Below are 23,389 nucleotides of genomic sequence, written 5' to 3' on the forward strand. Positions count from 1 at the left end.
TTCAGTGTACATGGCCAGGAGGTGGGAGGCCAGCTGTGGGCTCGCTAATTAAAAAAATTCTACTGGAATTCCATTGGGCCCTAGCGCCTTTCCTGTATGCAGTGCCCTAATGGCTTGCGTAAGTTCCTCTGGCGTAATATCTGCCTCGAGGGCAGTTATGGCGGCTCCGTCAAGCGATGGCATACGGATATCTCGCAGGAACGCTAAGTGCTCTTCCTCTGTCGCTGTAGTCATCGGTGTATAGATTGCCTCGTAATGTTGCGCCAGCGCCGCCGTGATTTACTGTGGTGCCGTCACTAATGCCCCATCCCCCGCCCTTATCTGGGTTATCCAGTTGCCCGCTCTTTACCGCTTTCCCAACCAGGCCAGGAGTCGTCCCGCCTTATCCCCCTGCTCATAAATTACATGTTGCGTCTGTGTCAGTCTATCTATAGCCTCTTCTCGTGTGTATGCCCTATATTCCTGCTGCACCAAATGTAGATTGTGTGTCGTGTCATCAGTGGTGTCTGCCGCTAGGGCCGCCTCCGCCCGTGAGAGTTCTGCCTCTAGGCCATCAATGTGCTTCCGGTGGTCTCTCTGCTGTCCTACTATCAATGACATGGCCTGCCCGCGGAGCACTGTCTTATATGCCTCCCACAGCGTTATCGATGAGGTGACCGAGCCTGAGTTTTCCTCCAAATAGCATTTTGTCGTCCTAAGGAGGCCCTTTCTTACTGTACGGTTCTGGAGGTGTCCTGGCCTGATGGGGAACAGTCTGCGGGTCCGCGGGGTGAATGGAGCATACGTGATGAGAATCGGGGAGTGGTCTGAGATACCTCTAGTTAAGTGTCTAATGTCTGCCATACCTAGCATCCCTGTCGCTAATGTGAAGATGTAGTCTAATCTAGAAAGACTACGGTGTACTCCCGAGTGGAAGGTGTACTGCTTTTCGCTTGGGTGTCTAGCCCTCCATGCATCGAGCAGCCCAAGCGCTTCAACAAATTCCTGTATTCTATGGGTTGGGCTACTGGGGTCTCTGGGAGGGTGCCGGTCTATAGCCATATAAATGACGGCATTGAAATCACCACCGAGTATCAGTTCCCCACCCGGAAGGGCCAGCAGGAAGTTCCCAAGATCTGTGAATGCAGGCTGGTGCAGCATCAGTGGTATGTATACTGACACTATGTTGTATATTCTACCATCCCATTGGCCCGTGATGGCCGCAAACCTACCCTGATCATCTCTATGTGTTGCAGTTACAGTCAGAGGGAAGCGTTTATTGAGGAGGATCCCTACCCCACGAGACCCCGAGGTGAATTCGGAGTGCACTGCCATTCTGAAACCCCAGCGATCTAGTGCTTTGACTGTCGTGCCCTGCAGATGCGACTCCTGAAGGAGTGCCACCGCCGGGTTCTTCCGCCTAAGGAATTGCAACACCAGCCCTCGTTTGATTTAATCGCCCACCCATTTACGTTCCATGACATCACAGTAAATGGGGGCCCTCTCGTTTGATTGTCTTGTGCGCCTGGGGTGCTGCTGCCGTCATTTTGGTTTATGTCTGCCATCCCGATGTGGAACGAGAACTGTGCCCTTTGCTATTTCCGGCTTGTCTGTCACGCTACAGTCCATCACATTCTTCGTCGCAGCTTTGCAAAAAAGTGTTGCCACTAAAACTGAAACCCCACTCAACATGAACTGATCCTGCCTCCCTACCCCCCTCCCTGCCTAGCGGATGTGGAACTACCCGCCTCCCTAACATAGCAGAGCACTTAAATCCCCTTCCCATGTACCTTCGTGCAGGGGGGAAAAGTCCCCCTCGGCTCACCGAGCACCCCTTACAAAGAGTTTTTTGAGTCTGTGGTGTATGGACTGTGTCCAGTTTCATTCACCCATCGGGCCCTATAAATTATACATCATCACTGGTAGGGGTCCGCGCCCCCGGGATCTGCAGGCACAGTTCACAGTCCGCCACTTTGCACCATCTCTGTGGGTCGACTCCTTGGCCAACCCTTTCCCTAGGACACTTCAGGGCTTACCTGGTGTAGGTCCCAAAGATTCGGCGTGGGACAAAATTCAATTCCAATACCACTGCAACTTCGACCGTCCTCTCGTCTCCCGCGCGCCCTTGCCTCTAGCTGGGCGCCAGCCCTCCAGCCAGTCTTGCGCCTCCTCTGGGGTTACAAAGAACCAACTTTTACCCTCCGCTTCCACTCGTAACTTCACCGGGTAGAGCATTGAGTATTTTAGTTCTCTGCTGCGAAGTTCACGCTTGACTTCTGTGAAGGTGCGCCGCTTCTTTGTGACGGCGTCCGTATAGTCCGGGTAGAGGGTTACCACACTGTTGTCCACCCGAATCGGTGGTCCCACTCGGGCTGCTTGTAAAATTGCTTCTCTATCTCTGAAGTTGAATATCCTTGCCAGGATAGGTCTCGGAGCAGCGCCCGGCACATGGTGAGCTCTCTCCACCGAAAAGAATTTGGAGAGTCTGCGGGGCTTCAGCTGGTCCTGGATCAGCTCCTCTACAAATAGATCCAGCGCCGGGCCTGTAACACTTTCCGGCACACCCACCAAGCGCACGTTATTCCGTCTAGCGCGCCCTTCTTGGTCGTTGAGCTTTTCCGCCATCTGTTTATTAGCTAATTCAAGCTGGTGTACCTGCCGCTGGAGAGTCTGCGTATCAGCTGAGAGGACCGCCGTTTTGGCCTCAACTTCCGCCATCCTTGTTCCCATTTTCGAAATGTCGGCCCTCAACAGCGTCACATCGCAAGAAAGGGTGCCTATGGAGGCCTGCATCTGCTGCAAGGTGGCCATAACATCATGGAGCGTGATTTCTTTTTGTGCTTCAACAGGTGGGTTAGGCAGGACTCCCGACGCCGCCTCCAATACGCCATGCCGATCTTTGGTGGTGGCGTACTTGTAGATGCGGTTGCTCTGCACTGATCTTGGGCCCCTGCCGCTCATGGCGCTTTAAGTATCAACGTGGGCGATATCTGCACAGTCGGCACAGGGCAGGCGGCGCAAACAGTCTACCACCAATCGCCTCTCCGCACGCTCCGCCTTCTGTTACTCCGGTCCCGGCCCTGGGTAGGATAAAGGTACCCCACCCGGCATCGGTTGTGCTGCGCGTAGTTCGCTATGCGGGGGGCCTGGTATGGGCCTTAACCACGACCTCCGGGGCCGACCAACTACTTGCCGCTATGGCCTCTGGTGATCTCCTCTCTTCTGTACCTGCAGTTTGGCAAGCCGCCGGGGTGCTGGCGCCTTGCGCCTCGCGCCTCTCTCTTCTTCCTCTTTCCCAATGCACCTGCTCCTTTTTAATTTCCAGCCACACAAGGACATCCTCTCCCCTGCATGGGGTCTTCTCCTCACTTGGTGGGGGACCGCGTCTGGCCGTCCCGATCTTCATAAGGCGCGCCGTGCGTGGAAGGCCCAGCTCCGTCCTGTCTCAGGGCCTTCTAGTTATTTCCCCACGGGGCCTTCCTTCAATGGGCCCGCGCCACTTCTTTACATCAGGGGCGAGTTGCTAGGTCCTCCCTGCACCTGTCCTGCCTCCCACTACCTGTGAGCTGCAGCGTCCTTGCTCGCCGCGCCTCCCGCCGCAGCTCACTTCACTTGCGGCTGCCACTGTGCCTCCCGGCTTCTCCGCCGGGTTTAGGTCGCCGCTGCTTCTTTGGGCTTCCGGCGGGTTCACAGGCACGTCACAATTTTCCGGCCGCTGCAGCAGTCGCCGCTAGTGGTGCGGCATCTCCGTCGCCGTTTCCTGGTCACAGACTTCAGGATTTCTGCCCGGATTGTCGGGGGTTATCTCGGCGTCCTCGGGAGCCTCCTAAGGCTGCGGCCATTTTCTCCGGTCGCAGACCACGCCCCCCCGATACAGTTTTAAAGATTCTGCCCACATGTCAGACTATCTGGTTTTAATCCACGTATCTTTAACAGTTTAATTACTGTTTTTCTACTCTCCCATTGTTTTGATGCACTTAAGAACTAAATATCAACGCCACCTTGTGTCTGTTGTGTTTTATCGTTTTGTTGCTGTCTGACTCTAAAATCTCTGTGTTTCCCAGATTGCTATTTTACATTTGATTGTGGCAAAGGAGTAATATAATGTCGCAAAGAGGTGGGATTCTACATAGCTTACCATGGCAGAGGGGAGAATGGATAAACTGCAGTATTTATTATAACTGTGCCACACGCACCGCAACATCGCCCATGTAGCATTTTCTTAGAGGTGAAATCAACCCGGTGAAAGGGAGGATTGAACACAGAGCAGGGATTTATTTCGGACCGCTGTGTGAGTCACACTGCCTCTATGGTGCTTTTCCGTTGCAACATGTTAATGGCAGGCTGTGCGTGGCCACGCCATAATGAACACACCACAGTGAGTCACAATGGTATTGCAGCTAAGAGGAGACAACCCCACAGCTATCAGAAGCAGGTTTTTTCTAATTACCATCACTTCTTTCTATGGCATTTAGGGGTATATGTATCAAGAAAGCGTTTTGCGAGTCCTTAATAGCGAATTTTAGCGATTCGCTATTAAGGACTCGCAAAAGGCAATGTATGTAGGATTCGCAATATTAATTGCAATTCCTACATCTTCCTTAATTGCGAATCGTTAATTGCGATTCGCAATTAAGGAATACCTTCCCATTTATTCCTATTGGCCTAGAGGCCAATGGGAATGAATGGGAAGACATTTGCAATTTGCGAGTACCCATTAGGTACTCGCAAACTGCGAATGCAATTTCAAAGGTGCAAGGGTGTCAAAAGGACACCGTGTTGCACCCCTGAAATAAGCATGTGTGCACATGTGGCGCACATACATGCCCAAAGGGCATGTATGCGCGCCACATGGCACTCTGAAAAATGCAAACAAGTGCATTTTTCAAAGAAATCGCAAATTACCACCAACTTGAAGTTGGTGGTAATTAGCGATTTCTAAAGCCAAAATCACACAACTTGGGTGCTTTCAGAATTGCATATAAGGAATCGCAATTTGCGATTCCTTAAATGCATTCCCAGAATAGGGAATCGCAAATTTTGCAATTCCCTATTGTGCGAGTGCCTTTTGGGATGATACATCCCAAAAGGTCTTTTCCCGTTCGCAAACTGGCCGATTCTGAGAATCAGCCCATTTGCGAACGGGAAAAAGGCTTCATACATATGCCCTTAAGTTCAGTTAGGGCGCTGGGTGCCAACCAGCAAAGCCTTCTTCCTAAACCAATGTGTAACCAAACAGTGATTAGACATTTTTTTTGTATTTGGGAATTTGCTCGAACATAGTTGAAGGCAGTGTCAATGAGCAGAAGGGGGGTAGAGCGAAAGAGGGTAATTACTGCACCATGACATAATGTTCTTTAAAGAGGTGTCTTCAGCGGTGTCCTTGATGGAGTGTGGTCTTGGGAAAAAATTGTCTCTTCACATGTGCAGAACAGAGATACACTAAACAGCTAGCTTTGTGGGATGTAAGCGGAATATATATGATTGAATGTGACTTAGCTGCAAAGCAGTGGAACTACTAAATGAATAAAAATACAAAGTGTGGGAGAGGCAGTGGTGCGCGTAAAGCAATAATGGGCCCCCCTAAAAACATATGCCTCAGGACCCTCTGACGCCTGTGTCTAACGAATATTCATAGACCACTTGAGGAAGAATGAGGGACTCTTCAAGGAGGAAGGTTGACGGGCAGGGCGGATAGGCAATCGGGCAACCGTCTGATCCCCCGATTGGCCTTGGCCCTAGGGCAGCTAGTTTGTTTTCTATTGATGAAGTGCCCCCACCTGCCAGGACGGGCGCGACTGCTAAACCTAAAATGTTGCTGCCTTTCAGAGTGAGCAGCACATGCTGATGCAGTTTACAGAGTATTAGTACGAAGCAAAAGTACTCATTGTCATGCTTAGACTGACAACAGGCATGCCATAAGTGCCACAGCATGAGGTACGCAAACACCACCACCCCAGATCCTCAAGTACGCCTCCCAGAGGTCCTGCATTGAAACAGCCTTACAGATCAGAAACTATCCCAGGTTGTGGGAGGAAAGGGGAGGAAATAGATGGGAAGAGAAGGTAATGTCTGTGGTGGGGACTGGTGAGAGAAGAAGGTGGTCAGCAAGGAAATTCTTCTGTTTCATTCATCCCCTGGGGTGCAGGCCTCTCCCGAGCTTCAGCTACGCACAGCATAAACATTAGGTAATGTAGTACCCCTCTCACAGGCGAAGCAAAAGATGGCCTCTCACTCTCCATACATCACTCTCCGATTTCTTGTTTTTATTAGTGTGACATTTTGGTTTTATTATCCGGAACTAAAACCTTAATGTATCCAGTTTTCTATAACAGTAAGTTTTCTTCATAACATTTTTGTTGTTGTCATTGTGTGTTCACCCTGACATATAAATACCCAGCGGGGGTGCCTAGCTCTGCCAGGATACAAGAACCGTGATCTGCATATCCCTAGATCTATTGTTGAGGGCTAGCATTGAATACTGTTTGATTGTGAGTCCCCAGATGCCTTGGTATGGATTAGCACAGACTATAAGCTGATCTTGAGCCCCCGATGGGTGTGTACCCCTTGGTATGGGCTAGCATTGATCATATGCTGATCTTAAAACCCAGAAACAGCTGAAGCCCCACCAGCAGGCTAGCATTGACATTAACTGTGATTTGTCTTCACTTGCAGTGGTTGACAGAGAAGGCAGATCCTGGGAGGAATGGACACTGTAGGAGAAAGTCTGTAGACACTGCAGGAACAGCGAGGAACATCTAGTACACAGTGGGATCAGGTGATTCTTGAACTTAAGACCACTAGGGATCCTCAAGTCGAAATTCTCCCACCCCCAGGATGGATATTGGCTCAGCCAATATATCTAGTGTGTACACTATAGAGCTGATGTTCGGTTAATGCGCAATACAAGGAGCAAACACACAAGAGAGAGACAAGCTTTTCCAAACAGAACCCAAAAAACTAAAATATGTAGATCTGAGGGACTCGGACAAAAAAAATATTTTACATGAAAGAATGTGTTCGAGGCATATGAGCTGTAGATCATATGCTTGATGTGAATTGTTGCGCTCCGGTTCGGCACCGTTTTGCGGGCCTCCTTCGATGCGCAATCCACTGCCCTCGACGAATTGTTAATCGACCGCGTTTCTCACTCTCCGCGTATTGTTTTACTCTTGAAAACCTTCGATCAAAACATTCCTGGAAAGCTGTTGGACAAACCTGCGCCGGGATCGGTCGCAGCTGATGGAACGAACTCCAACCAAGTTATGTCCAAGGTGTCGCGCTAAGGTCCCGCGCACCGACTTGCAGGAAGTGTGCAACCTTTGCTTATCCCAGGAACACGACGAGAAAGACTGCGACGCGTGCCAGTCGTTTCGGTCGATGAAAACCCTACGTGATCGTCGGGCTCGACGCCACGAAATGTACCTACACAGCGGCCCTGCGCCGGACCTCCTTGCAGAATCGCCCCTTAGAATGTATAATGTACCATTAACTTAATGACTGCTGTATTACGTGACTAGCCTTGAGAAAGCCCTGGCCTGATTTGCCACAAAGGGCGAAACACGTGTTGGCTGTTGCATTTCCAAAAGAGCGATATTTTGCACGATGGAATTACAAAGCGGTTGATGCTAATAAAATAATCATTCCTATATAAATAATTCTTGACAGTCGTTCTTTGTTATAAAAAGGAATCACCCTATTGGCTGAACTTGCCATTTAACAATGCTCCAGAATAACCTGGAGTCATTCCTGTCACTAGCTATCTTTAGCTCAGACCAATGATGCTCATCCCAGGCTTTCTTTGCCTTTGATATACTAGCTTTATATTCCTTTCTAGCAGATCGAATGGCAGTAGACTGCCTCCCCTTTATGGCGACTTTCATTCCCTGTGTGCCTGCTGCTGACACCTTACCTGCTTGCCCTGGTTCCAATCTTCGTGCCTGTTAACCGTCTCCCTCCCGCTGCCGCCATTCCACCGCGGCCGCTGTGAGGAGGGGAGACTACATCCCCCAGCTTTCCCTGTGGCGGAAGAGGAAGCCGCTTCCTGTACTTTGGCGCCTGGAGGCGTTATAAACATCAGCTGGGCTTCTGGCTGAGCGGGCGACTTTCATTCCCTGTGTGCCTGCTGCTGACACCTTACCTGCCTGCCCTGGTTCCAATCTTCATGCCTGTTGATCGTCTCCCTTCCGCTGCCGCCATTCCACCGTGGCTGCTGTGAGGAGGGGAGACTACATCCCCCAGCTTTCCCTGCGGCGGAAGAGGAAGCCGCTTCCTGTACTTTGGCGCCTGGAGGCATTATAAACATCAGCTGGGCTACCGCCTCACGGGACCGTGCGCGGGTCCGCGCCGGGCTAAGCCCGGGCAAAGAGCGGGCCCTCTGTAGCCCTCAGGAGCCGAGGGAGACCGGACCGGGCTCACCCCCTTATAGGTGCTTGTGATTTTATTGGAACACTCTAATTCGTGAGCTGGCATTCACTCCCTTGTTCTGTGCCCTTTGTTCTTTTTGCATGTTTTACCCATAGTGAGCTACCTCATTTATAGCTGTTAACTCGACCCATAGTCCAACCACAGCGGTATTACCTTTAACATGACTGGAGGCGCTAACAAGGGGACTCTAGATAGTTATTTATTTAGGGTCAACTCGGGATTAGAACGGGAATCAATCCTTGCTGAACTAAGGGCAAAGCGCCGTAGCTCTATTGAGCTTATCAAAAACTCGCCATCCCTCGTGGGTTCTTTGCACTTAGCAACTTCCCCACCTAGGAGTTGCCACTCCCAAAATGAAGACCTAGATAACTCCAGCAATGATGATCTCCCAATCCTATCACGAAATGTAACCTCCTTACCCGAATTAAATAATGTCCAGTCCCTAACTGCCCCACCTCTACTCCTTAATTCAATTTCTGAGCCAGTACTCTCAATTGAGTCACCATCACAAGCTGTTAAGTTTCCACCTCAAAAGGCTAACACACCTAGGCAATCTAAATTTTCAGGTACACCACCTAGAAAAAGGAGAAAGAGGTAGTGAGCCGTTAAAGAGTAAAAAAAAAGAGTAACCACTCTGATTTGGTTTCAACTGCTAAGGGTCCTGTAACTTGTACTGATAAAACATCTTTCCCAGTTACTTCCGCTCCTTGCTTACCAAATGATATATCTATTGCGGAGGTATTGGGTAATGTTGAACAGCTATTTAGATCTCTCATCTTACCTATTCTCGAGAGATTAAAACTAATAGTTAATAGACTTGATAATCTAGAATCGCTAATCGGTAATAACAGGGAATTAATCAAGAATTTTGCAAAGCCAGTGATGGCGCCCCCTATTACTACAGCACCTGTTGTATCATCCCCCATTGTACCATCTCTAAACTCTGTTTCTCAAAATCATCCAAGTATTAATAATCTAAATAATAAAAGTATAGGAAGAGTCATTACCTCCAAATGATTGCAACACTTTACTTCAAATAAAGATAGAGAGTCTTTGAGGGAAGACAACTTAATTCAATCTGGTACAACACGTGATAAAAAAGGTAAAATTCCATCTCCTACTGCAAAGAAACGCAAGGGGCTCCAAATAGAACTGCCACCTGAAGCAGTTCCCCTTGTGGTTGTTCTCGTGGGAGTCGCAGCATTAAAAGAGGGGACAACCTAAGGTTACTCGCAGTTAAAAAATAAAGTTATTCATTGGCTTGGTCAGAATCGCCCTCTTCCTTTGTATATAAATGGCGAAATTTTACATGTACGGCGTCTCTCTTGGTTGGGAAACACACCTAAGAATATAAACGGGGATATTGTAATAATTAATTTCAGAGATACCAGAGCCGTCAGCCATATTCTTAATTGGCATACGAACAATGCGAGGTCTTTTATTTCTACCTGGGAATTGACATATTTTTACCCAAGAACTCAAATAGTTCCCTCTGCTATTCCAGGGGCTCCACTTTGTAAACAGTCCAATCCTGTCATTTCTCTTGGAAACCGCTATGAGGTTCTAGCAAATCTTGAAGAAGTGGATTGACATAATCACCATAAGGGCTCAATGACAGTCATCCAAGAGACTTCTTTTGATTTACCTTCCCCTCCCAACGAGCTAGGAAACTTACCACTAGAAACAAGTGTTGGTATTTGTATTAATCCCCTCATTTCCCTTGATCCTCCTTTATTAACTAACCCCCCGGTTGGCACTGGGGATAACATGGGGAAGCTACTTTCATGGAACATTGCTGGGTTGGCCTCTAAACTGATATCTGACGACTGGCTTTGTTTTGTTAATAACTTTGACATATGTATATTTCAAGAGACCTGGCTATGGGAACCATCTTTCGCTCAGGGATATTTGAATTACTCTGTGCCTGCTTTAAAAGGTCCAAAGGGGAGACCTATGGGTGGATTAACTATATGGGTCCGTCAGAGTCTAAAGCTAGTTGTCAAAGCCATTGACACCAGCCATAGAGACATTCAATTAATCAGAATGAACCTAGATAAATTGGGAATGCTTGATATTTACAATGTTTATGTGAGGAGTAATAGGGGAGGGAGATCTGAGGTTTTAGCGGCCTTGGGAGGCCTCCTTGATATCCACTCTCTAAACAATAACATTGTCATTGCGGGTGATTTTAACATTCGAACCCCTAGCTACTGAAGATGATTTTCTTGGGGACGAAGAAGATCGGCAATGGGGAGTTCCCAAGTTGGAGCTCAAATCGGTTGTGCGTTGGACCGATAATGTGATTAGTTTGAATGCCCTCTGCTATGAAAAGGGCTTAAGAGCTCTAAATGGGAGGACTCCAAGTGATAAAAATGGGACCAATACATTTGATAACGGGCGATACAAAAGTAGAATTGACTATGTTTTATGTAGTCTTAAATTATGGCGGTTGATCTGCGACATGGAGGTTGTTTGGAGGAGTGAGAGTGACCACAACCCCCTGTGTGCAGATCATAAATGGTGGTTTTTCACCAACCGGACCATTGGCCGACTGAGCTTGCCCCTCCTTTGACTGTCCCCATTAATGATATGCGCAGATTAAGGTGGGCGAACATAGTGACTAACCAACTGGCCATTGCTAATATCAGTGGCGAAGTAGATGAAGCAATACTAGCCATCGAGCATATTAATTCATCTAGCACCGGGTTGGGCAGAGTAGTTGAAATACACGACTCTCTCTTTTGTGCAATAAAAAACCACTTCCTTAAGCCTGTGAAAAATAAAGGAAAGAGAGTCCAAAAGCCTGCAAAGTGGTATAATGACCAATGTAGAGATGCTCGACTAGCTTTAGGAACCGCCATAAAGGGGAGGCAGTCTACTGCCATTCGATCTGCTAGAAAGGAATATAAAGCTAGTATATCAAAGGCAAAGAAAGACTGGGATGAGCATCATTGGTCTGAGCTAAAGATAGCTAGTGACAGGAATGACTCCAGGTTATTCTGGAGCATTGTTAAATGGGGAAGTTCAGGTTTACCCGTACCCCCAAATAACAATGTACCGGAAGATGAATGGGTAAAATTATTTAAAAATCAGTATGCTGAGTCAAATAAAGTCGTCACAGGGTCAGATATAAGTTTAATTCAATTTAAAGAAAATTTCTTTAGTATTAAAGAGATTATGATGGCCCTTAGCTCAGTGTCTGGTGGACGCGCCCCAGGACTTGATGGTGTCCCAGCTGATGTCTTTATCAATGATAAAGAGCGCTGGTGTAAGTATATACATCTCCTTATTAATGCAATTGCGCAGGGCGCAGCGGTACCAACATCTTGGCAGGGTGCGGTAATAATACCCGTGTTCAAGAAAGGCGACCGGTCCCAGCCGGGCAACTATAGACCCATAAGCCTTATTGACACTATCCAAAAGGTTGTGGCGTGCGTGATTGCCAATAGGCTCCTTGACTGGGCCGAGGAGTCCAATGCCCTGTCACCCTTCCAGGCAGGATTCCGTCGGTCCACAAGAACGGTGGACCAGGTCTTCCGCTTTACCCTGTTGCAATGGAGGACCGTGGTGCTGGGCGAGGGCAGCTTGTACGCAGCTTTTGTCGATCTGCGGGCTGCCTTCGACCTTGTTCCCCGGACCAAGCTGTGGTTGGTTCTTAAGAACCAGGGTCTACCAGAAGAGTTACTGTCACTAATAATGAGGCTTCATGAAACAAATTTTGCCAAGATTCAGTGGGGGGGATATGGTTCGGTGACTGTGGATTTTCCAGTTGAACGGGGTGTTCGACAAGGATGTTCAATGGCTCCCATCCTTTTTACATTGTACATCAACGATGTTGTTGCCCGTATGCTCTCTGCACAGGTGGATGCTCCCTCTATAGCTGGCTCAAAAATGCCTATTTTATTTTATCTAAGACCCCAAGCGGCCTGCAGTGTGCTCTGTCTATTTTTGACCAATTTTGTAGGGAGTATGGCTTAGAGGTCAACACAGCTAAAACAAAACTTATGACTTTTAATTCCCATCGTAGTTTTAAATCCAAAATTACTATGAATGGCCGCCCGCTAGAGGTGGTGAATACTTTTACGTACCTAGGACTACACATATCTAGTGAGAATAGATGGCGTCAGCATATAGACATTGCTACACTTAGACATAGGCAATTGTCCGGTGCCATTAGCTCAGAGCATAGAAAATCTTTGACTAAACCAGTAAAACCTGTACTTCAGGTTTGTGAAGCGAAGGCTCTAGGCTCTGCACTCTACGGGGCTGAGCTATGGGGCTTCGAGAAGGTGGCTGCACTTCAAACCTCGGAGAATAAATTTCCCCGGGCAATAACCGGTGTCCCTAAAAGTTCACCTTTGTTGACCCTTAGATATGACCTGGGTAGAAGAGCAGTCACAGATTTGGTTAGGCTCCGTCCGATTTTGTATTGGCGAAGACTATGGACGACACCAGTGCTCTCCCACTATGCTGAGGGGTTCCTAGATATTATTAGAATTGATGTATTCCACAAAATCGGGTGGCTTAAATCAATTAAGTTAACTTTGACTGAGCTTGGTATGTGCTCGCTTTGGGAAGATCCTGTGGGAGCAACTTTTCCATCCAAAAGCATTCTGAAAGAAATGTATTGGGAGATGGTAGCCTCTCGGCATTGAAATAGTTCTAGCGCTAGATCTATGGCTAGAGGATTTCTAGAAGCTGAGATGTATCCTTGCCTGGAACCCTACTGGGACATCATAACTAGACCAGGTGATAGAAAGCTCCTTTTCCAACTAAGAGCAGGTGCACTACCCCTCAGATATTTGGTAGCCAAATGGGAAGGTGGATCTTGTGATAGCTGCCCTGCATGTGGCACCACCAAAGAAACAATTGGTCATTTTCTATACTCTTGTAAAGTTTATCTGGTTCCAAGACGCATCTGGTTATCTCCGATGTGTAAAAACTTGGGGACTACTAGTAGTATTTTTGCTCTGCGTATTATACGCATCAGCACTTTGTCATGGATCACAATAACTACCGCGAAGTATCTTGGATGGGCGTGGTCGATTAGACAGAGACTGCTAGTCACTTGACTATTCTCTGTTATGATCCTTTGTCTATACTTCCAACCTGTATTCCTTTAAAAAACAAGGAATTTTTAACCAAGATAAATTTTAAACTTTTTATCATTTTTTAACTGTCTATAGGTATAGTACGTAATTCTTAAATTAGAACTGTTAATCAAGTTAGAAATTGTAAAACGTATGTCTTGTATTGTGATATCATGTGGCTGCAAATTTAATTCTATTTTAAAATGTTGTATGAATTTTAATTCTTTCTTTCTGTTGTATGTATTCTGCTTTTATGATTGAAATATCGAATAAAGCATACTTTGACTTGACTTGTTAACTGTGAAGGGAGGAACAAATGCTCAAACCCCCACCCTATAGAGAAGAAATACCGGGCTGCGCCTAATGACCCAGTCTACATCAAAGGACAGTTACCTTTAGACTCTTTTGTCGTTTCTAATGCTCTTAAGAGGGCTAACTCCCAAACCAGAGGGGACGCCCGCCTCCGGATAAAGAGTCCAAATTATTGGATGCTTCCAGTAAACGGATAGCATCGCAAGCTGCTAATAATTGGTGTATTGCCAATGCCCAAGCATTACTGGTAAGATACAATAGGGCTCATTATGATGAACTCCACAAGCTCATTCAGTTCCTTCCTGACGAACATAAAGCTAAAGCCAGCGACCTTATTCAAGAGGGTAAATTAATAACTAATACCTCTATCAGATGTGCCTTAGATCAGGCAGATAATGTGGCTCGGGCAATAAACACTAGCAGACATGCTTGGTTAAGGATTTCTGGGTTTAATCCTGAGGTATAAGCCTCTATCCTTAATCAGCCTTTTGATAAGCAACATCTCTTTGGATCAGCTGTTGATGTATCTTTAGAAAAGATGAAAAAGACACAGAGGTTGCTAAGTCCATGGTGGCCTTCCAACAGAGGTTCCTTTAGTCGCTCATTCTACAGGGGCGGCTTCAAAAACATCTCTACGGACAATGCCTCCTCCTCTAACAAGGGCAACAATTAGTCGGCCTCTTCAAGAGGTTATTTTTTAGGAAGATATAGAGGAAATAATGGCAGGGGAAGAGGCAGAGGTAATTCCACACGCACCTCCCCCGCCAACAGCAATAAACAATGACTTATTTCCCATCACTTCACTCCTGTCAGGGGACATCTTTTACAATTTCTACCCATTTGGAATACAATTACATCCGACAAATGGGTTCTCCAAATTATCCAATCTGGTTATTGCCTGGAACTTACAAGCACGCCACCCAATATTGCTCCAAGGTCACACCTCATGTCACAAGAACACCTTACGCTTCTAAAGCAAGAAGTTCTTTTGTTATTGCAAAAGGGTGCAATAGAACCAGTCCCTTTGCAATATCAGGGAACAGGAGTGAACTCACTATTCTTTCTAATTCCCAAAAAGGACGGCTCTCTCAGACCCATATTGGACCTCAGTGAACTCAATCTATACATTCAGTCAGACCTTTTTCACATGGTAACACTCCAGCAAGTGCTTCCTCTCCTTCAGCAAGGCGACTTTCTATCCGCTCTGGATCTAAATGATGCTTATTTCCATATACCAATACACCCTGCCCACCGCAAATACCTCCGGTTTGTGGTAGCAGGCCAACATTATCAGTTCAAGGTCCTACCATTCGGAGTCACGACGGCTCCCAGGGTTTTCACAAAATGCATGGCAGTAGTCGCAGCCCACCTGAGAAGACAACAGATTCACGTCTTCCCCTACTTGGACGGCTGGCTTATAAAGGCCAGTTGACACAACAGTTGCCTGAGACACACAGAGAACACTGTGCAACTCCTTCACCAACTAGGGTTTACAATAAACCAGGCCAAATCCCATCTCCAACCCTCCATGTCTCAAGACTATCTAGGAACTACCATAGACACACAAAAAGCTCTAGCATACCCAACTCCAGCCACAATCAGAAATATTCAAAACCTGATGTGTCCGTTCCAGCCTCAACACTCCTTATCTGATAGAGACATCTAGCCGCAGATTCCTTAACTTAGAATATCCCCAGGCATCAGACTGGATCCGTAAAACATTTTGCAGCAGCACCTCTGCGCGCCAGGGGACGGTGCCACACGACCCAGCCCTGACGTCGTCCACATACGGGACGTCAGTGAGGTCATATAAGTCCCTCCCGGCGCGCTGACATCAGTTTTCTTCTGAGAAACTTTTCCGCTGGATGGAGCCGAGTCGGTGCCGGACGGGGCAGGGTCGGCGCCAACCGTAGGCGTTTTGGCGCTGCATCGACGCCGGGTTGTTGACTCTTCTCCGGAAGCTTCAGGGGAGAGTTTGGCGTTGCCTTCACGTCTCACAACGCTGGATCTACCCTTGCATGTGCCCCCCTTAGAATTTGTGGACCTGGCAGGATCCCCACCTCCTCAGGAGCCCCATCAGGACCCCCATTCGTCAATGGGACTCCCTTCCTTTGGGCATTGATCGCGCCCTCAGTGTCTTGGAAGACTTATTTTACAGCCCTCACCTACAGATGAGTTGCTGTCCCCTTCTCGCAGGGCTTCCGAGGCTGGTGCGGCATTTCTTAGAGTAGTCTCCTTGGCCACTCGTGTTCTAAACATGCAGCCTCCTTCGGTCCCCTTGCCTGTGGACCCTCTGCTTGATGTCCTTCACAATGGGTCGGGGAATGTGGAGCCGCTTCTGCCCTTTGAAGCTTCTCTTTATGATGCCCTTTTGGGCTTCTGGGCTTTGCCAGCTTCCGGTGATCCGGTGGCTCGTTCTGTCTTGCACCGCCCCCGTCCTGCTCCACATGATCCAGTTTGCTTATTTGTTCACCAAGAGGTGCAGGGGTTTGTTTTGCAAACTGCCTTCCCTTCCTTGCCTCAGTTAATGCTTCCTCCCTCCCGGGAGTCCAGATGGCTTGAGTCGTGTGGTCATAACATAACATCTTCGCCTCCACTAGTGCTGCCCTTCGTTCACTGAATACAGTGTGTGTCTTGGCTCGGGCTACCTCTGCCCTGTGGGTCTCTGCAGAGTCTCTCCTTTCGGCCACCTCTGAAGGCGCTCGTGTTGACCTCCTTCATCTTCTCCAGGATAGCCGTGACCTTGCTGAAGTCACCATCCGCTCGGCCTTGGGTACTGCAGATTCCTTAGGCCGAGCTGTGGCTGGTTCGGTTGCCGTGAGGCGCCATGCTTGGTTGCCGGAAAGCGTCTTCCCGGAGAATATCTGGGAGCGACTTGTTGACCTACCCTTTGATGGGGTTCTGTTGTTTGATGCCCACGCCAAATCGGCTGTTCAGCGCCTCCTTGCGGGCTTTCGCCCTCCCCCTTAAGCCTATATTTCCCATGTCTTCTTTTCACATGTTCTGGGGTGGTTACCCTTTCATTTAGCATCCTTTCGATGCATTATGCGTTTTGGGCTGGCAGTAAGCCTATTTTGGCAGTGTTCCACAGGTGGTTGTGTCTGGCCCTCTGACTGTGGTTTGCCCTAAGAGGTGTTCCCCGTTGTTTGGGGTGTCCATACTCCAAGTGGGGTACTTGTATGCTATTATATAGCTCTGCTTTATGTCATGTGGGCCTAGAGATCCTTTGGACTCTAGGCGTCCCATGGTGCTCTTATCTTGCCGTTGTACGGTGTTCGATGTTGTGACTTGGTGCTATCTTCTATACGTCATGGGTCATCTTGCTTGTATGCCACGTTCTCCTCCTTGGGAGATTTTCATGGTGTTTTTCACGCTTAAAATGCGGCTACCACCTGCCATTAATGCACTAGTTGTGCTCCTATAACACCCATATTGCCTGCTCATGGCTCGTTTAACCCCTTCAGCGCTGCGCGGATTTCCGCGCAGTGCTGAAGGTTCTGAGCGCGGGCGGGGCCATGACGGAACGGTTCCGTCATAAGCACAGCCCAACCGACGTGCATGACGGAACCGTTCCGTCATAAGCGTCGAAGGGGTTAACCTTCTTTGCTATATATATATTTCTATATATGTGTATATACAGGTTGCCATGGATACCCTTCCTCCTACATCTCCACCTCTCTGCGCTGCTGCGAGGTCTGGTCTCCATGGGTCAGGGAGCTTTTCGGGGCTGCACTCAGGATTGCCCTTGGTCTGCGCATCAGGGTGTCTTTCAGTACACTTAGCTGCACTTTCTTGCTTTTCCTGCATCTTTAGCAATAGGGTCCCTTGTGTGTCTCACTACCTGGGGTGGTTCCCCGGCTTTACACTGGTCCCTTCTTGGTGTTCAGATACTGAACGATATCTCTCTTTCTGGACGAGGGTTAATTTTTACTACCAGTCGTAGGATGTGGTCTAGGATTCTGAGATTCTTTCCTACATTTATACGCCTATTGGTACTCTGGTGCCTCTGCTGCCACTTCCTTCGGATGTGCGCCTTTCATTAGGTATCACCCTATACTACGTCGGCTATGCCTGATGTCAGTCATCCTCAGGTCTGCACCCTGCATGTCTGTATTTCGAGAGTTAGTTCTCACCTTAGTCGTCAAGCTGCCTGGTTAAGCAGTCCTATGCTTATTTTAGCTATGCCACCTTGTTGTCTCTGTGGCTCTCGGCTCTGTGCATGTTTCAGTGGTGGCCCGCATCCGCGTGCTTCAGATTGTTACTGTTCGCCCCTGTCCCCCCTTTGGTGCCTGGGTGTGAACTTGGCGTGTTTCTTGTTCACGCCTGCCCTTCTAGGACATTGCTCAGTTTCTACCACTTGCCCTTTGATTTCTGGCTGTAGCTTCGCCGGCCTCCCTTCCATAGGCTAGCCTGGTAGGCTCTGGTTGCCTCTCTTCATGTTTTCCCCAACCTTGGTTGGTGTCCACATAGTGCGCCATTAGGCTGAGAGTGGTCCTTCTTCCTCCTTCGTTCGGGACTCTCTCTCTCCCTCTCTCTCTTTGTCTGAGATATAGCTGGTGCAGTTTCTACATCTCATACTTATACGGGTATGGTGTAGCACCTTTCAGGCATTTTTTGGGTCGCCTTGCCTCCCGTTATCTTTTGCTCTTTCGAACGAATTGGGTTGCTGTCTGGCTATCCCGCTACAGCTTTCCCCATTGTCCGTCACTCTGTTGCCGGCTCAGTGCTTGGGCACTTACTGTGATTCTGTCGCAGATCCCTCCCCCCCTCTCCTCCCCCTCTCTCCCAGGTATGGCTTTGGTATCTATTCTAAGTTAAGGAATCTGCGGCTAGATGTCTCTTATCAGATGTCTCTACCATCGGTAACGATGTATCTGGTAGAGACGTTGTCTAGCCGCAGATTCCTTAACGCCCACCCATCCTCCCCGTTCTGCAGGAACCTTGCCAGGTGGACTTCTCCTCTTGCCTACTTTCAGTTGCCATTGGTTTTCTTTCAAGGGTGCTCACATAGTTGCGCCCCTTTCGGAATTACCATATGCGGCTGACTCCCTCCAAGGGTTTTTTTCCTGTAGATGGTGCCTTTCCATTCACTGTCATCAGAATCTTCTTCTTCTTCTCCTGCTGTCTTCCCTCCCTCCCCCCTTCTCCAGTGACAAATCTCTTAAGCTCTGTTTTACACTTCCATTATTATGAGGGAAGATAACTTCTTGAAGTACATTGCTGTTCTTTCTGTGCTCCGTCCTTGTTGGATGGCACGGTTCTACATGGTAATAAGTCTATTTTTGTCTGTGGAGATATTCTTCCCTTGTTGCTCGCACTTTGGGAAGGGTTTACGCTTCACTATGCGGGGTTCTTTCTCACAGTGTTGTTCCACTTTTGCTTTTTCACTTATATGTAGACAGTGTCTGATACGGTCTTTTATGATGGTGTTTTGCACCATCCACCTTATTTGTTTTCTGGATTTTTCATCCCTCGCACACTGTTCCCATACTTTCACAGTTTTGTTGGTGGCTCCGCATTGTACCGCGGAAAAGTTTCTCTGAAGAAAACTGATGTCAGCGCGCTGGGAGGGACTTATATGACCTCACTAACGTTCCGTATGTGGACGACGTCAGGGCGGGGTCATGTGGCACCGTCCCCTGGCGCGCAGAGGTGCTGCTGCAAAAAGTTTTCTAGATCCAGTCTGACGCCTGGGGATATTCTAAGTTAAGGAATCTGTGGCTAGACAACGTCTCTACCAGATACATCGTTACCGAAGGTAAGTAACTCGTACACCAGCTCAAGTGTTCATGCAATTACTTGGAATGATTGCGTTTTGCATTTTCATAGTTCCATATGCAAGACTTCACATGCACCCCCTGCAGGAATGCTTAGCATGTCAGTGGAACCAGGCTTGCGGTCAGTTATTGGATCTAGTGTTGGTGGACGGCCGCACCCATCGCTCTCTGCAGTGGTGGAACACACAAAACCTGTTAAAAGGGTGGCCCTTCTGCGACCCGGTTCCACAGATAGTACTGACAGCAGACGCATCACTAACAGGCTGGGTAGCACATCTCCAAACTCACACCATTCAGGGGATGTGGTGCCCCAAGCAGAAACAGCTTCACATAAATCATCTAGAGCTCCTAGCCATTTTTCTGGCTCTGAAAGTATTTCAAGTTCAGTTATTACGCAAGACGTTACTAATTCGTACAGACAACATGACAGCCATGTACTACATTCAAAAACAGGGGGGACACTCCCTCCAACTGTCACAGCTAGCACAGGAAATCTGGAAATGGGCCATTCATCACAAAATCGTTCTCCTGGCGGAACACCTCCCAGGAGTGGACAATCAAAAGGCAGATCTGCTAAGTCGCCAGACACAGCAAATACACGAATGGGAACTACATCCTCAAGTTCTCCTCCCATTCTTCTAAATGTGGGGCTTCGCAGACATAGACCTGTTCGCCACGCATCTAAATGCAAAATGCCCAAACTTAGCGTCCAGGTATCCCACCCATTGTCCAAAGGCAATGCACTATGGATAAATTGGTCAGGGATATATGCTTACGCTTTTCCGCCTCTCCCACTCATTCCATTAGTGGTTCAGAAACTCAAACAAACGTCCCTGACCCTAATCCTGGTTGCTCCCACATGGGCACGTCAACCATGGTTCACAACTCTACTGGAACTCTCAGTAGTTCCTCATCAAAAACTAAACCTTTCACCCAGTCTCCTCACCCAGAGCCATGGCGAGATAAGACACCTAGATCCCAGTCAACTCAATCTAGCAATATGGCACCTGAAGTCCTAGAGTTTGGCTATCTAAATCTACCGCCAGACTGTATGAATATCATCAAAGAAGCTAGGCGTCCTACCACAAGAGCCTGCTATGCAGCCAAGTGGAAGTGGTTTGTGATTTAATGTAACAACCACATCATCCCGCTTGATGCTTTCGTACAAAACATTATATGCTATTTGTTGCATCTACAACATTCCAATTCAGCATACTCATCTATCCGCCTACATCTTGCTGCAATAGCTACATACCTACAGAATAGACAGCATCTGTCTCTCTTTCAGCTACCTGTCATTAAAGCATTTATGGAGGGACTCAAGTTATTCCACCTAGATGTCCACCTGCCCCACTGTGGAATCTTAATATTGTTCTCACCAGACTAATGGGTCCACCCTTTGAACCATTACACAGATGTGAACTGAAATTTCTTACATGCAAAGTGGCGTTTCTAGTTACCATCACATCACTCAGAAGAGTCAGTGAGCACACTCTACACGTAAACTGGGGGCTTCTATGGCATTCCTGGGGAATATACCCATAGACGACATATGTAAAGCTGTAACATGGACTACCCCTCACACATTCACAAACCATTACTCGGTGGATGTGTTGGCAGTACAACAAGCTAGAGTAGGCCAGGCAGTTTTACGTACACTATTTCAGACTACTGCAACAGCTACAGGTTAGCCACCGCTTTGGGAGATAACTGCTGTATAGTCTATGCAAAAGCATATGATCTACAGCTCATATGCCTCAAACGGAAAATGCTACTTACCAGTATGCATCTGTTCTTGGCATGTAGAGCTGTAGAATCATATGCGCCCCCGCCTCCACGGGTACCTATACCTGTTGCAGTTACATCTTACTTAGATACATACATTCACGGACATCTTCTTCAAACTACTCTTTCTGACTCCATTATCACCCGCTGCGGGAAAACAATCTAACAATGGAGTCGATGCCCATGCGCACTATCACCTAAGGGAGGAGTCACCTACCTTGTGACTGGAAAGACTTCTTCGAAGATAAACAAAGTGCAAACATCCGGGCCCAACACTAGATGGCGATCTATGCAAAAGCATATGATTCTACAGCTCTACATGCCAAGAACCGATACATACTGGTAAGTAGCATTTTCCTTTCATGGGGGAAGGGAAAACCCCATTACAATCATGGGGATATATGCACACACCCCAGCTGGATGCCTATATGTGCCATTTCCATGGTTTATGGTCTAGCCCTGACTTGGATGCCCATATGTGACATTTCCACAGATTATGGAATGCTTTCTGGCCTGGGTGCTTATGTGTGACATTTCCATGCTTTCTGGCGTACATGCTTGTGTGACATTTCCATGCTTTCTGGCCTTGGAACTTAAGTGTGACATTTCCATGCTTTCTGGCGTACATGCTTGTGTGACATTTCCATGCTTTCTGGCCTTGGAACTTAAGTGTGACATTTCCATGGTTTATGGCTTGGGTGCTTGCTTATGTGTGACATTTCCATGTTTTAATGGCGTGGGTGCTTATGTGTGACATTTCCATGCTTTCTGGCCTGAGGGCTTATGTATGACATTTTCACAGTTTATGGCTTGGGGGCCAGTTGAGGGTGTTGGTGGAACCAATAGAGGAAGTGGGTAGAGCTAGCGGAGGAAGTGGGTGGAGCCAGGGGAAAGTGGGTGGGGCCTCCGACAAACATTTGAGCACCTGGACTTCATATTTTACAAATTAAGCACTGTGAGCAGCACACTTCAAGGTATAAATATGAGACCAGGCCCTTCAAGTCCAGGAAAAGGAAAGGAGAAAAGAAGCCAGATGCTCCTGAATATTCAAAAATCTACTGTTGGCCTAAGGAATCGGCCGCACATGAACCAGAGGAAAACCCCACAAAAATAAGCTCTAAAAAAAGTCAGTAGGCATGCCTTCTCTAGAGAAGGAGCCCATGAGAAGGCATTCTCCAACATATATGCCTCTTTCATCATCTGCTGATGGAACGGACACAGTTTCAGTCCTGTCCTCGGTGCCACGCCAAGTACCCTCGCACCGACCTACATCATGTTTGTAACTTGTGCCTCTCCGAAGCACAAGGAGGAAGACTGCGACGCCTGTAAATCGTTTCGGTCCAAGAAAACTCTGCGTGGTTGTCGGGCTCGACTTCGAGAAATGCAATACCAAAGCATTCAACAAACTCGGGATATCTTTGGCGAAGAATCCAAGCAGGAAGAGGTCAAAGAGGAAGAGGCCTTCTCCGTTCCAGAGTCTGATTCTGAACTCGAGATTGATTTGAAATCCGAAGACGTGTCTCCGGGACAAGGTGCTATGAGTACAGAAGACCCCTTATCCCCCAAATCCTTTTGCAAAAAGCATAAGGCTATAGCACCACCTCTGCCTTATGGCCAAGGTCGGCACCGAGACCATGTTTCCGACGCCCCACCTCTTGGCTCGGCACCAAAATAAATTGTCAAGCCTTCCGGCTCGGGACGGAATCGACCGAAATCATCTTCAGATCCGAAACCCTCCGGTTCAAAGGACAAATCTGTGTCAGAGCTGAAATCCACGGGCTCAAAGGACAAATCTAGTTCGGAGCCGAAACCTTCCGCTCCCAAAAGCAAATCTATCTTGCGCCAAAATCGAAGGACAGCCTCTCTGAGCCTCCCGAAGCAATTTTAGACATTCTTAAAGCTAAATTCGGTCCTAAACAAAAGAAGATTTATATCAAACCTGATACGGGACATATTTCTGCGAAAACATCCTAACACAAACTTCCTTCAGAGGACACTGCATATAAGATGTAGACCCAT

The 23,389-nt window shown here is 47.8% G+C and overlaps 1 protein-coding gene across 5 annotated transcripts in view; it reads left to right on the plus strand.

Moving 5' to 3' along the window:
• Positions 1 to 23,389, plus strand: part of LOC146798697 (nuclear RNA export factor 1-like) — an 801,269-nt gene that overhangs the window by 770,587 nt on the left and 7,293 nt on the right. For 3 of the 5 annotated variants that reach the window (XM_085626008.1, XM_085626010.1, XM_085626011.1), the window contains exon 21: positions 6,655 to 6,757. The exons of the other annotated variants lie outside the window; for them this stretch is intronic. In XM_085626008.1, the coding sequence (XP_085482134.1) occupies positions 6,655 to 6,741 (87 nt within the window). In that variant the 3' untranslated portion in view covers positions 6,742 to 6,757. Of the gene's footprint in view, positions 1 to 6,654; positions 6,758 to 23,389 lie in introns of those variants that run through there. 5 annotated transcript variants of the gene reach the window in all.

The sequence above is a fragment of the Triturus cristatus genome, chromosome 9 (genome assembly GCF_964204655.1).
Source record: "Triturus cristatus chromosome 9, aTriCri1.1, whole genome shotgun sequence".
NCBI lineage: Eukaryota > Metazoa > Chordata > Amphibia > Caudata > Salamandridae > Triturus > Triturus cristatus.